Source organism: Embiotoca jacksoni, unplaced genomic scaffold, assembly GCF_022577435.1.
Source record: "Embiotoca jacksoni isolate LCO1_2020_lvr unplaced genomic scaffold, fEmbJac1.0.p SCAF_6, whole genome shotgun sequence".
Lineage (NCBI taxonomy): Eukaryota > Metazoa > Chordata > Actinopteri > Embiotocidae > Embiotoca > Embiotoca jacksoni.
In genome coordinates, this window is record NW_027185414.1 from 12,018,385 (window position 1) to 12,031,559 (window position 13,175).

General features: G+C 39.8%; 1 protein-coding gene across 1 annotated transcript in view; it reads right to left on the reverse strand.

Annotated features, from left to right (window-relative positions):
• Positions 1–1,113: 1,113 nt before the first annotated feature.
• myom2b (myomesin 2b) overlaps positions 1,114–13,175 on the reverse strand; it is a 34,994-nt gene continuing 22,932 nt past the window's right edge. Inside the window, exons 28-39 of the mRNA XM_069173583.1 lie at positions 13,056–13,169; positions 12,287–12,374; positions 11,472–11,510; positions 10,331–10,436; positions 9,562–9,628; positions 8,721–8,817; positions 8,112–8,148; positions 6,324–6,346; positions 6,179–6,234; positions 6,016–6,105; positions 3,301–3,426; positions 1,114–2,872 (exon numbers count right to left, since the gene is read on the reverse strand). Coding sequence (XP_069029684.1) covers positions 2,663–2,872; positions 3,301–3,426; positions 6,016–6,105; positions 6,179–6,234; positions 6,324–6,346; positions 8,112–8,148; positions 8,721–8,817; positions 9,562–9,628; positions 10,331–10,436; positions 11,472–11,510; positions 12,287–12,374; positions 13,056–13,169 — 1,053 coding nt within the window. The 3' untranslated portion in view covers positions 1,114–2,662. The remainder of the gene's footprint in view (positions 2,873–3,300; positions 3,427–6,015; positions 6,106–6,178; positions 6,235–6,323; positions 6,347–8,111; positions 8,149–8,720; positions 8,818–9,561; positions 9,629–10,330; positions 10,437–11,471; positions 11,511–12,286; positions 12,375–13,055; positions 13,170–13,175) is intronic.

Here is a 13,175-nt window from a genome sequence, read left to right on the forward strand (position 1 = left end):
GTCTCTGCTGCTAGTTTATCTCATTGTTTGAACAGCGTTGCTTTAATTAGGGCAGGCCTGCCTGCCTGCCTGCCTGCCTGCCTGCCTGCCTGCGTGCGTGCGTGTGTGTGTGTGTGTGTGTGTGTGTGCACCTTAAAGTAAGTAACAGTGTCTGAGTGTTTCCATAGTGCCCCCATGTGGAAGATTGTAGATGAACATACAGTATATTCTATAGTCTGGTGTCTCAAAACACACAGGCAGACACACTCCAATGACACGGTGTTATATTTGGAAACACAATTTCATGCTATCAGTACTGGCTAGCTATTCCATTTAGATAGCAGCCATCTATATGTGTGTATATGTGTGTGTGTGTGTGCGTGTGTGAACTTGTGTTTATGCTCCTGTGTGCGGTCGTGTATCTGTATGTATGCGTCCATTTGTGCGTGCTGTGAGTGCACAGGCTGTCTGTGTGTTACACGGAGACGAGTCATTTCCCAAGTTTATTAAAATTAAAAGTTGGTTGTCATGGTAACATTTGGATTCTCTGTAATTATGTTGATTAAAAATGTGAAAATTAATTAAAAAGTCAGGAAAATGATCTCACAGCAGATGATCAGCAAAACATCAAAATGATTCAGATCTCTGTCTCTCTTTCCCTCCCTCCCGCTCACTCTCATACACACAAGTCTCATTCTCTGCCTCTCCTTCTCTGTCGCACTTCAGAAGTCCTTCATCACCACACAACCCTGAATTATCTGCATTCATCTGTCACGTACGTTTTGTCCCCCTTTCTTTCACTTGTGCATACACACACGATGAAATTTGTCTTCATGTCCAGAAAAGCACAACACCAATAGCAAAGTACATGCAAGCAGCATCCCCCTCTACTATAACCCTCTCCTTTTCATTCACTCAACTCACTCTCAAATTGGTAACAAATTTGTCACGACTCATCTCATAGCACCAGAGCAGACACATCAGCAACTAAAGTAACACAAAGCACTGGGAACCTCACAGTCTCACGTTCTCTCTTTGAGTCTCTCCATTACTCCAGTCTTCTCACTCTCACAACCCATCTTTTGTTCTCGGTCTCTTTCCCTCTGACAGAATGAATAAACAGGCTCAGCAAAGTGTAATCTCTTTCTTTTATTAGCAACAGCAAACACAGAAACAATGACTTTACCCATCCACCCCTCCTTTCTCTTCTCCGTCTGCTCTTCTGCTCTCATCAGCTTTAATGAACCACAAATCTCATCAGCCATCTTTTCATCAGCTCTGCCATCTCTCCTTCCTGCACTCGGGCACAAGTCTTTAAACCTGACTACTTGCAGCATGTCTCTTTCTGCTGTCGGCTGATGACCGGGAGGACTGAATATAATTAATATTTGGCTGTAAGGTAGAATGCATGTAGTTTTTTTTCCATAAAAAATATCTTCTGCTAACAGTCAGAGTTGGGCAGAATTTTGTTTATGGCAGTTTTGTGTCGCAGCAGTGTTAGTATGACAGTCCTGCTTCACAGCTACGGGTTACTTGGTGTTGATTCAGTGCCGGCTGATCTTCAGCATGTTCAGTATCTCACCATGGTGATGTTAAGGAGGACGGTGTTATATATTTGCAGCCATCGGTTGACAGTGTTGAAGAAGTGGTGGTATAATGACTTGTACAGCTCGACCTATTTCACTCTGTACCTGTATTAACATCTCCTTTGTCAAAGCTATTTTAATAAAAACAACATAGTGTGAGCATTGATCCTGTTGGATGTAGCAGTGACTGGGAGCTGTGCCTGTATTGTTTTGTGCATCAATATTACACGAGAGAGGTTTTTCAGAACATGTAAATGTGTAAATCACATGACTGTGAGACTGAGCCAAACCACTGATCATGTGCAGAACCGCCCCTCCATACAGGCCGAGTGGGCCCTCCTCTCTCCACTGGGCCATGACGTGACTTGACTTGGCCCTATCTTCAAAGGGTGGCGGTAGTCGTGTGCATGTGAGAGCATGTGAGAGAATTGGGCAACTCTGCCTAGGACCTCATGAGGCATGATGTGCAACAATGAAAAATCAGACATGTGTTTTCACCAGCATACTAATGAAGCATATCAAAGCGAGTAATTCTAACATCAAGATGTCATGTGACATAGGGGAACATGTTTCGAGACTATGTGTATAGATTTGAGGGGCTTAAGCATTCTGAACAGACATGTCCATTGTGTATACCCTATGTAATGTATGTTATTAAATTGTATGTATCGATCTCTGTCACAGAAATGTTCACCTCCAGTGTGAATTTAAACACATCTCATTTGTTTTTCAGAAAGTTTTATTCAAATTTTAGCTTCATTCAAGTTTCACTTCGATTTAGTTTCCAATTTCATCATCCATATGCAGATATGAAATGAGTTTTGTATTTTATTTCATTCATTTTCACATTTTTTTTTATTTTCATAATAAAACTATCTCATACTTCACAGTGAAACTGTGTTTTTTGCTTTTTGTCACAATTTCTATAATTATTTTAATTATGTTTTTTTTTTGTTGTTTTTTTTTTACTTGACTCTAATTTAGCATTAGGTCCATTTCATACCAGATAGAGAACACCAATGGAAGCTTCTATGTGTGGTGTACATGTGCACCAGTGCATGAATGGATTTATTCCTCATTTATGACTGTTATGCTTTTTACTTCCTCCGAGTAGGAGTGGGGCTCTTCACCCCTCTTCCTGCTGCTGCCTTAGGAGGTGCGGGACTATAAGCAGAGGGGGCAGGGCTTGGGGCAGCCTGGGTCTTTGGCTGAGGGATCTCAATGGGGAGTTTAGGAGGGATAAGTGTTTTAGGGGTCAGAGTTGGTTTGGCATCTGGGATTTTCTCCCCATGGCGGTACACACTGACCTGGAGACAGAAAGAAAGAGACAAGGACATAACACAACTTAACATTTTCCACACATGCATTCACTCTACTGAGTGCATATGACAATAGACAGCAGAGACGAGTTTCAAAGGGCTAAACCTTCATTCAAACATTGCACAGCATTGAAATGAATCATTTTGAGTCTTAACTATATCCTTGGTCTTGATTTTGCTTTTTTTTTTTTTTTTTTTTTTTTTTTTTTTTTTTTTTTTCATATTAACACTATCAAATCAGGGTCAGACCATAGTCACAATGACAAATATCAGTTCTGTAGCAGCTTTGTGCTGCTGTGATCATAAATATATCTCACTGTTACGCACCAATGAAAAGACAAGATTTCCACCACCGATGGTCAGAGAAATGTCATTGCTAAATCCAGTCATTTGTGGTACACGGCAGCGACACTCACCACAATATCCACAGACTCCCCTCCGTATTTGTTCTGGACAATCATGGTATATCTGCCAGAATCCTCCATGGAAACACCTTTAATCGTCAGACAGGCAAACCTTCCCTGGTCCAGGGAGACCACATACTGAAAAATGAAATCAAAGGTTAAAAAAGTGGGGACGGCAGCACAGGGGGTTTAGCATGACTTATCATTTAAAAGGCTGTCACTTCAAGTTTGATTTAAAATTAGATTTATCTTTTACTTAGAGCTGCAGCATGAGCTTTGATTACTACCTTCCCGTAGCAAAACCTAAGCGCTGCTGCATGAGCTGGATGGACACGAGGACTAATGATGTATTCCCAGTTCGTTTTCATCCCAGGATGTCAAACACTGCCAGTTTGTCACAGCCCATTGGCATCTCAGAGATACGTACAAAGTCCTTCAGTTTTAGACACCAAAAAGCACAGAGATGGGTTTTAAAAAAGATCATGGTTTGTGTTAAAATATGTAATTTTACAGAAATAATGTCAAGTAAATAACTTTAGACTTTAACAATAGACTTTTGCTTTCTCATGGCCTTGAACACCGGACTCCAGAGTGAGAGTCCTTTCTAATTCCATCCAACCACCCCGACGTATTCCCCACATGGATTTTGTCACTATTTCTTCTCAGTCATAATGCCCTTTGGTGTCAAAGTGCCGACACCAAACAGCACCTCTTGTGTATCTCTGAAGCCAACGGCTTTGACAAAACGGCAGTATTTGACACCCTGGGAATGAGAACTGGATGGTATTCTAGTCTGTAGTCTTTCTTTTTTCGGCTGAGCCCCGTTGGTCAAACAAAATATAATTAAATTAAATGTCAATTAAAATATATCTTATCCGCGCTTGAGACTAACAAAACAAAACTATCCTACATTTAAAGCGTTCAGAGTCCACTTCTGTCTACGGTCGGCAGACACCTGAGACCAGATAGAGTACTTGTAGTCTGAGTCATACCGTGTGAACGGTGCAGACCAGAATACAGTATTTCAATTCTCCTCTCACACCTGCCCACTCATTTGTAAGGTCTGGACATTTATACATTTTTATGGAGTGACACTTGTAGCAGGCCAATTACATTCCTATTAAGAGAAACACTTGCCTTTAATTGTGAGAAATTAAAAGCTCTATGGACTAAAAATCCTAAAAATGATGGCCATTTTCTAATTAACATGTTATGTGGTCTTAGATAATTGCATTCATTTATTAGACCAATGTAGGTTAATCTGTGGTTTGCTTGTTTCTCTTCTGTTGGACTGATGAAAGGAAGCTGCTCTATGAAAAACATTATCTGGTAATTATAGTTGTTTTGGTGACAACAATAGTACACTGAGCACAAAAAGCTCATGCTTAGTGACAAAACGTACTAAAGCATTAATTTCTGTTTTTTACCATCTGCTCCGGTTTCCCTCTATTTAAGCCTGTGTAGCTCTGCAGTCATACCTGTTTCTACTCTGAGCTTCAGAGCAATATTCTCAGGATCTGTATATATATTCCTGTTTGTTTTTCTGTTATCTTCATATCTACAGTAGCTTCTGTGGTAACTAGGTAGGGGAGAGGCACTCCTGAGGTTTGGAAAACACATCACCAAGGACCTCAGTTCTTGTTTTAGACAGATTATTAGCAGGTGAGGGAATGAATAAAGAAGAGGGCAAACTTGAACAGAAATTCCTCCTGGACCGGGGTTTCTCAAACTTAAATCTTCAAAGCTGGTAGGAGCCGCAGGATCCTGATGCTGTTGAAAGAGCCTCCACTGACTAGGGACAGACTGTAGACTTATACTGGTTGGCAAGTAGGTCAATGAGTTATGAGAGGTAGATGTGCTCCGTTACTGATCGAGGAGTGCACTGCTGATACTGACCTCACTTATAAAGTCCCTCAAACCAAATTGAGGTCTTTTGTTTCCTTTAATACTCGTGACCCTGTCGGTAAATATATGAAGGGCTTTTGCTCGAAAGGGACTTCCAGCAGTGCAATCAGTCAGGTTCCAACAGGGAACTAAAGTGTATCATCTGGGATCATTAATCAGTGTAAATTTTGTGACCTATTTAAACCACACTTGAAACATACACTATTTAAAACGTACTTTATTAGCAACTTTAATATTTCCTAAAATGCTTTTTAAAATATAATTTTTCATTACTTTATATTAGTTTACATGTCATTTCAAAGGTAACATTTCATGTTCTGTCAAAAGTACTTGTCTTGATATTAAAACCATTATTGCTGTCATAGTTGTACATTGAATTGTGCCTACACAGTGTGGTCTTTGTGATACAACCCCAATGAATCGAAAGAGTGTGGAAAATATTGAAACGCAGTCAAAGCCACAACATAATATGACATGATGCAACACATTGTGTTAGACTCATACTGAGTTTGGAATTTCTTTAGTATCAAAGAAAAATACTGTTGCAGTTGTGTTGGGTTGATAAGATAATTATTTGTGAGAAAGGAAAGACGAGCAGGGTTTCTGGAGTGGTTAAACAGCTTAGCGTTAAGAGGCGGCAGTAGTATTCAGCAGGTAGGAATGCAATGAAAGAGCGAGGCCCTGCTGGAAGAGCTGAACACGAACCAGTGTGATGCACATGACTCACATACACAATTTAATTATGTGCTTCAGTGACAGGTTAAAAACAAGGTGTGAAATATATGCTGATCCGTGTCATATGCACGGTAACAGGTAAATTACCTGATCATCAGGTTCGACATCTGCTCCGTTCTTCAGCCATGAGACCTGAGGTTTGGGGTCTCCACACACTGTACATGTCAAACTCAGGGTCTGCGGAAAGAGTAAAGATGACCGAACGTGTTCGGCGACAGAGACCTAACATTGCACACATTTAGATACCTACCTTCTTCTCCATAATGGTAACCACATCAGGTAGTCCTCCCACCACTTTACCACGGTCTGAAACAAACCATATTATCAATCATTCCTATTGCTTTATAAACTGACTTTTGAACAAAGAAAGAAGAAGAACTGGAGGGTAAACTCACTCTTCTCAGCGTAGGCCTCAGCCCTGAAACACACAGAAAGTTAGACAGTGTTATCTTGGCAGGACACTTATCATATACCCTATAAAGAAAAGTGCTCTATCTGGAAACAGCAGGAAACGTCTGTATCATTGTAGCTGTATTTCAGCCAGGTTGGTTCTGGTCAGTTTCCATCACCTGGCTCCACGCACCGACCACACAGACATATTTTTGTATTTTTGGTTTTCTAACAGTGATCAGATGGTTTGCCATGAGGCAAGCTGGGTTTAGAGCCAAACCACATTATAATGTTGTTTATTCCGGGAGTTTTCCGAATCTTTTCGTGAGGGCTGTCGGAGCAGCAGGGCAGGACCAGAGGTCAGCCGCAGGACCAGATGGCTGGGGGAACTCTGTTCTCCTCTTGGCATGTTGATGCTCAATCAAAATGGCAACAGGGTGTCACTTGTTTCAATGTGTTTGTAAAATCTTGTGCTTAAATGTCTCTCTTTGAATGTTAATTAGAAAAGGGATTTGGACGGGTTCCACTCTGTGTGCTGTGTTTAGTGTTTGGAGTTTCAATTGTTTTTTTCTAAATGGATTTGCAAAATTCAGTGTGTGGGGTTTGCTTTGGCCCAATTAGCCAAAGGACCCCAAAGGATCTCTGCTACCTGACTGCTTCTATTTTTAATGCAGATTTTTATCTCAAATTACACTGGACCTCTTCCAGACAGCGAGGCGTGGAGTTTTTGGATTCCCTGTAGTTTTTGAAAAGTCCAGCTTGTAGATGAGAGCAATCTTAAACTGGACTACTGTATCATGTACTGTATCTGGACCATGTATCTGTTCAGAGTTGGAACTATTTACAATGACTTCAAATGCAAACATGTAGGCTACAGTACCTTATATGACTAATTGTCATCTACTGTGTTGTGAAAACGTTTTAGGCGGTAGATGTTTGTAGTAGATGTTTACAGTAGATTCTTATCTATCCTGTAATTCCATGAGGGACCCATCTGGTCTGTCCCAAATTCAATCTGCAGAATGACAACGACCCCAAAGATGCAGCTAGAGTCCTAAAGTACTGTCACAAACAGTAGAGTCATAAAGTTGACGGTACAGCCCCCACAGACTCCTAAGTTCAAAATCAGTCTGGATTAGTTGGAAGTGTCAGAAAACACCAACACAGTCTAAATCCACAGAAGAATTGTGGCCCCTGGGAACTTCAAAAAAGAGCCCGCAGGTCGATGCTGGGTGGAGGCAGGCATGTCGATCTTGATAATATTCGACAGAAGCAGTAGTAGCTGTGTTTCCAAACAGTCCAGCAGGATAATAAACAGATCAAAAGTCCACTGATATTTTTAACTGGCTGTTTTAATGGAACTGTTGTATGGATCAACGAGTGACTTGCAGTCAAATTGAGTGTGTTGTGTGTGCAGGAGTTCAACTCAAGCTGCTTGAAATGGTCTGCAGGCTTTGCACCATTTACTGTATAATGTTGTAGAGATAAAAATTTAAATAAACACATTTCTGGTAGATGTCATTTAAAGTATTCAAATCCAGTCAAACTAGTCAGTCAAAATATCAAATGTACTTATAGTAAACTTTAAAAAAAAAAAAAAAAAAAAAAAAAAAAAAAAAAATTTTTGAAGCAAGGCTAAAGACTATGGTTTTTATGTAAAAAGAATGTAGTCAAACTAACAGTTATGATGGAAAAGCAAAGGAAACAGTGATTCATCATTAGCAAAGTTAGTCTGACTAAAATATACACATAAAGGCACGTGTAAAGAAACAGATTTGAGAGTGTAGTCTTACTTGAGTTTCTGGAACTCTGCGAATGCCTTCTCGTATACTGTAACGGACAAAAAGCAGAAAGTCAGTACACATGCTTGCTCCTTCATGAAAAATCACAGCAGTACTGATCATTTAACATATTTTAGTGAAAACAAACACATCACTTCTGCGGTGGCTTTTAGAGGAGGTGAATAATGGAACTTGAGAGCAATGCACTTATCGAATATCTCATAATTGGAACATATTCAGAATATGGAAAGACAGAGAAGTTGATTATTCTGCATGAGAGGTTTGACAAGTTTTAGTAGACATTTTGATACTTTTTCCCGCAGGTAAACCTGTTCTGACTTTAACCAACACAAATTCAAGCTGACCACGGACTGCAGCTCTTCGTGACGGAGAAAACAGCAAATGTTTTACTGCCAGTTTTCAGGCCGAAAGGGATAAGTGTTTGATACTCAAAGAATAGTTTCTGATGGGAGTATCACTTCAAAGTCATAGACTACAAATTGAAGCCAAGAGAGCCATGAAAAGAAGTGACTGTTGTTTCTACCCTCTTTTTTACTGAACTATCAATAAAAGGAGTAGGCGACACTGAGAGACAGCAAATAAGAGAGGGAAGGTACTCACCATCGCCACTGAGGTCCAGTGTGCGTTTATGTGAGTTTTCAGAGTCAGTGATCACAATGGAGTACATTCCTTTATCTTTATCCATTGGCTCAATCACCTGTGAATCAAACCACCGACAAACCCCTTAGTAATATGACCAACGAACCAATTAACTCGGTGTCCTACTGTTTATTTCAGTCTTAGTTTAGAAAAGATTCATTTATTTTTCAGGTAATTACAATTATAAAGCTTTTGACTGCAAATTAGAGGAGGACATGCTGCTTAATGAATTAACTTTAAAGTAATAATCTTGAAGATTTTCTTTTCAATAAACATCTGGTAAGTCATTATGTATCATCAAATGAGAAGGCATTGTATTTTTGGTATTAAGAACTGAACAAACTGGGTGTTGTTGGCAACATTTCCGGCAAAGTTTTTCATCATTCAGGGCGATTAATTTGCGAGAGAGTGAAGGCGGAGCTGACAGAACAGGCTGGTCATTCAACTCGTTCTTTAACTGCCAACTGACTTGGTGTCACACAGACGACACTTATTATCTCTGGGAAGTGAAGTCCAAAATTGTAGTTGCACTTATTACTTTCTGCGACAGGTGCCGCCCAAGAGAACCAAACTGAGATCTTGGAGGTCGTAACACAAATGAGTTTGAAACTATTTGTCTTCATTAGTTGCCCCTTGTCATTATCAATTTAATTAATCTCTAAGTTGCCCCGGTGTCACCTCTGCAAAAGCACTTTGAGGACAACAGTGCCACTGATTTCGGTGCTTCATTGCCTTAAAATTCCCCAATGTGATTCACCTAAGAAGCATATACAATTCAGCATTGTACAGGAGATGATAATACCTCCATTGATGCCATGGCAGGGGTTCCTCCAATCACAATCTTGTCACTGTGGGACAGTTTAGTCTCACTGAGAAGAGAGGAGAGGTTAGTGTGTATGTGTGTGGTTGTGAGAGTGCGTGAAGGCAGTTTCAGAAGTAATGGAAAATCATGTTTACATGCCTCCTTAATGTTACGGCTATCTGTCACTCACACACTCACAGAAAGGGCAGGGAGATGTTAAAAATCGAATCTCCATCATTTTTGTTCTATTTCTCGCCACTGTTTTTCTCTGTCTTTTTTTTCGGTCCTCCTTTTTTTTCTGTCCACTGACTTTCATTCTACATTCCCTCCGTCCCCATTCTTATAATCTCTCGGGTAAGATGGAGTGCTTTTAAGTGCAGAAAAAAACCTTTGGTTCTTCATAGAAAATGATAGGGGTGTTATTTCTGTCACAAAACTGGGCAATTTTACTGCAATAACCAGGATAATGAAAACACTCGCCAACAGCCATCACAAGTTTTATTATGTGGCTTATTGTTTTTGCCACTCCCGACGGTTTGACTTGGGAGAAAAGCAAAATAATGTTTTGTGGTCAGCATGTTTATAGGAAGGCTTAAAAGTAAATTCAAATTCCTCCTAAAAGCCCTGCTATGACTACAAATACTGGAGTTCCTCTTCTTCTCCCTTTCTTCCTTGTCTTCAAACTGCTATTATTAGTTGTGGTTGTAGTGTTTATAGTTCTAGTGGTACTAGAGGTAGTGTTACTAGTATTATAAATCTAATTGCTTACCCATGAAACCAGGTGATGTTCATCTCAGAGGTGTAATACTTCATGTGACACTGCAGCTGAATGCCTGTTGCTGTGCAGTGAATCACCAGCTGTGCTGCACTGGCTCCTAGAGGAGGTGATGGAGGTGATGGAGGGCACATTTGAAATCAAAATGAAAAACATATTACCCGCTTGCTGCTGGATAATCTAACCTCGTTTTGCCGAGAGCTACCACATGCAGAACAGAATGGATCAAATACAATCAAACATCCATTTGGAGCCATTTGGAGCTAGTATCTATTATATCCTGTTATCTAGATTTCTGTTTTGTTTTGGATTTTTTTTTTGGTTTGTTTTTTGTTACCTTTGTCCAGCTTGGAGAGCAAAATTGTACTAATGAAGCTGAGTGCAAATTTTAGAGTGCAGACTGTTTGTATGCTGCTATTCAGTAAACCATTTTAACCATAATAGGTTTTATTAACTTTTTTGTAAGCCGTTATACCTAAAAGGGCATGGCATACTACACTATGTCTGTGTGGGACTTTGTTTGCTGCACATTACAAGTGGACAAGTGTGTCATCCACCTGGTCACATCACCATGGTTTCCCATTATCACAGTAATGAACCCTCTTCTCCTCTGCAACCACTGCTGTAGCAGTTGCTGCAGAGCTGTCAAGTGACTGTCTCTTAAAATAGGAGTAAGATGCTCCTCCACACTGTCACTGTGACAGCGCAGTGGAATTTTAAAGTGATTTCACCACATGATGGCATGATGGCCAAATGCTTCCAGCATGACAACTTCTGCCACACGCTGATAAGTGTTTGTGTGTGTAGCAGTGGGATTTTAAGACAGAAACATATCAGCCTGGTGATTGATCTACTGAATCTCTTATCACTGCGGTGTGTTTGTGCCATGTTAAATTTGGATAATTTGAACTGGATCCCTCCATTGGGAAGAGGATGATGCTGGTGATGTTTAGCCATGTTTTCCATATAGATATCTGTTCATGAGATAATTGAGGTTTGTGTGTTCACCTCTGTGCATGCGTGTAGGTGTGTGTGTGTGTGTGTGTGTGTGTGTGTGTGTGTGTGTGTGTGTGTGTGTGTGTGTGTGTGTGTGTGTGTGTGTGTGTGTGTGTGTGTGTTGAAGGAAGATACCTACCAGCCAGTTGGCTGAGCTTGTTTATGGCATCGTCAAAGACTAGAAGAGAGCAGAGTAACATGGGGTCAGAGAAAGCGCCAGGAGGATGGAGAGGCATGATACTACCCCCTGGTGGTGGCATTCAAAACTCAGCAAAGCAGGGATTAGATTAAACAATTTTATTTCTTCAACAGTCTGGGTATTTGTTCCTACATGGTTACACTTTCTCTGAATCTTGTGACCTAGTATCCCTGTTGCCAATAATAAACTAACAGAGGGAATACTGTTGGTTCTTTTGCAGTGTGCCACCTAGATAAAATAGTAAAACTGTATATAAAAAAATCTCTGCCTTAAAGTCTGATTAAATACTTGCTAACCGCTAATATTGAGGAGATAGAGATTATTCGAGAAAGGACAGTAGTGCTGTTGTGTCTGTCTTTAAAATGTCAAAACAGATGTACAAGCTTGAAGTTTGTTTTACACAATCTTTTACAGGAAATTTAAAATGTATTTTCTCCAGAATCAACACAACCAGCAGCTGAGCAAGTTGTCACACAGCAAGAACTATTTTCATACAGTAGAGACATTTTTGTTGTTGTTGTTAAAAAAGCATTAATTTACCATGTCCTGATACAGTATATGAATTTGGACCATATTTGTTTTCCTGTCTCCTGCTATTTAATAAGCATTAAGGTCTCTTTTAATTTAATTCGTTTCATTACACTGTGGGTTATCATTTATACTTGCTCGGTTAGACAACAAGCCAGCTGTCATAGACATTAAACTGCTTCACTAAATAAAATGTTAGATAAATTAAGTAAGAAACATATATTTACCTTTTCCAGAGACATCGATTTGGCTCATATCTTTTCCTCTGTCATCACTGATGGTGGCCTTATAAACTCCAACTGTCTTCCGTGAAAACTAGAGAGGAAACATAGGGACATAAGGAACTCAGATTTGTCTAACTTGAATACATTGGAGGGCAGCCTTTTCATCACTTATATGACTGATCAAAATATGACAATCATGCTTTTGCTTAGTATAACCATGGCATCCTGATATGTGTGTGCATGAGATATAATAGTATGGTACGCTTTTTTTTTATTTTAAAAGATTAGCTGCAGAATTCACAGGTACATAAGGTTCCCGAGCACTCACAAGGCACTGAGTGAGACTAATTCACCGGCCCATCACAGAAAGAGCTGGACTTGCTGCTCAGTGTTTGTTAGAAGCATCTTACCGTCCCTCCTGTTTTATTGCCGACGTTTTATTATTAAGCGGGTTTCTTTTCACCTTTTTGTTTTTCCCACAGTATTGCTGATAATGTCCTATATAGCATTTTGTTCTTGTTATTTTTATATTTCTTAATTTCAATGGGATCAGATTTCCATTTCCTTTTGCGGTCGTTCTGTTAGAATGGCTGGAATCACTTTAACCCCACATTTAAATACAGCGATTTGCACCTGATATCAGTGATGCAAATACTCTTAGTAAGTCACGGGTAAAATAAATGTGCAAACTTTTGGAAAAAAACACGCAATTTAGTACCCTTTATTTGAGATCTTAGTAAATTAGGCCCTAATAGTAGTAATGTGCCGTTACCAGTTTAATTGGTAGTTTACAGACTCCTGATCCAAGGTCAGGTTTCACATCAGGGATGATCTCTGTTTCTTCTTTGTACCAGTGGAACTCTGATTCCTTCTTCAAGTTAGCAACCTACAA